Source organism: Morone saxatilis, unplaced genomic scaffold (genome assembly GCF_004916995.1).
Source record: "Morone saxatilis isolate NCDOM2014 unplaced genomic scaffold, NCSU_SB_2.0 Contig15, whole genome shotgun sequence".
Classification (NCBI taxonomy): Eukaryota; Metazoa; Chordata; class Actinopteri; family Moronidae; genus Morone; species Morone saxatilis.
The window spans coordinates 12,155,435-12,157,099 of NW_023339707.1; the positions used below are offsets into that span (position 1 = coordinate 12,155,435).

General features: G+C 36.7%; 1 protein-coding gene across 1 annotated transcript in view; it reads left to right on the plus strand.

The window, feature by feature from the left end:
* Positions 1-123, plus strand: part of zgc:195245 (uncharacterized protein LOC565483 homolog) — a 3,518-nt gene extending 3,395 nt beyond the window's left edge. Inside the window, exon 4 of the mRNA XM_035655845.1 lies at positions 22-123. Within this exon, the coding sequence (XP_035511738.1) occupies positions 22-123 (102 nt within the window). The remainder of the gene's footprint in view (positions 1-21) is intronic.
* The last annotated feature ends 1,542 nt before the right edge of the window (positions 124-1,665 follow it).

Below are 1,665 nucleotides of genomic sequence, written 5' to 3' on the forward strand. Positions count from 1 at the left end.
AGTTGTCCTTTGTTCTTCCAGTATGAGCAGGAGGAGATCAGGCGGAGGGAGGACCAGCAGAAGATCCCAGAGTTCGTCCGTGTGAAGGACAATCTGAGGCGAACGCAGACGTCTGAGCAGTGAGGCCCCTAAGGCTCCCATCAGCTCTTGCAGCAACTCACCATTGTGGCCCTATCTGCACATTCACTGTCTGCGGAGTCACATATAAAGAAATATCACAGAATCATACCAGGAAACATATAATCCACACTTAGAAATGTCTTCCAGATGCTTTGTCACAGTTCTGTTTCTGATGAGGGAGAAGAAGTGCTCATTTCATATTCACAATTATGTGGATCAATACTTGTTAAAAGAAAACTACTATTGTTAAGACGTGGATATTTTTTATGTTTTTTATGGTCATTGTTCTTTTTTTGTCAAATGAACTTCTCATGCTTCTTCCTGGATTAAAGGAGACTGTTTTATTGTTTGTTTAGTGGAAGGGCCACATCGGTCTGATTCTTTACTTTCTGTAAGATCACAATACGATTCTTAACAAAAACAACTATTTCTGAACAGAACTGTTTTGTATCAATAGAAATCCCCCCCAGTGTTACATATTTGTATGTTTGTTTATCTGTCTCTGTCATGACTTTTGATTCTTAGTGTGTCCGTGTGCTGTGGAAATAAAGGCTTTATGGTTTGCAGAGATGTGCTGTTTTGTTGGACAGAATTCAAAGCACTGAGGATTGATTTGCATGCAGCTCCTCTCCCTGAGGACTCTCTCGGCTCTTTCACATGGATATGGGGACTTTGTTTAATTAGCTGATCTTTTCATTCCATCACGGGACGAGAGGAGAAAGCACAGGCCATCTGGAGGAGGCTTTTCAGGATATATAGGCTAGGAATACCCCAGGGCCTGGTTAAAGCACTGGAGACATTTGGGAGAGTCGTGGAAGCCTAGGGAAATAAAAAAGTAGCCAGTTTGTTATTTCAGACTTATATTTAGAATAAGTAACACATCTCATACACAAATGTGCTACTACACACACAAACCCAATGTGCTACTAGAATCAGTAATCGAAAGAACGATTAGATCTTTATGTAATCAGCGAATTGTACTTAAATTATCAAAAGTAAAAGTGCTCATCTTTAAAATGAGATTATCATATAGCCTTTTTGTTTTTATATTACATGTATAATATATATTATTGTATATATATAATACTGTATTATTGGTACTGATACATTACCATGTAAGCAGCATTTTAATGTTGTAGCAGGTTGAGGTGGAGCTGTTGGGATAACTTACTGTATAACAGCATATACAATATTTTCAGTAAATATTAACAGACTGTAGAAATGTACAATAAATGTACATTAACTAACTTTATGTTACTCCACTACAATTCAGAGGCAAATATTATGCTTTTTTATTCAGTTTATTTCAGCTTAATGCTACAAAATATGATCAACACGTTAATAATCATAATTTAATTTATGCACTGCATTAGTTACTAATCACCAGTGCAGGTGACACAAAAAAGAATAAAGTAAGCAGAAAGGTACAAGAATACGGAAGCCGAGAACGGCCATGGATTTTTTTTGAATTTTTATGCACTGTTATATCGTGATAACAACTTATTATCTCGTTATCTCGACATAACAAAGATCGTTTTCTCGAGA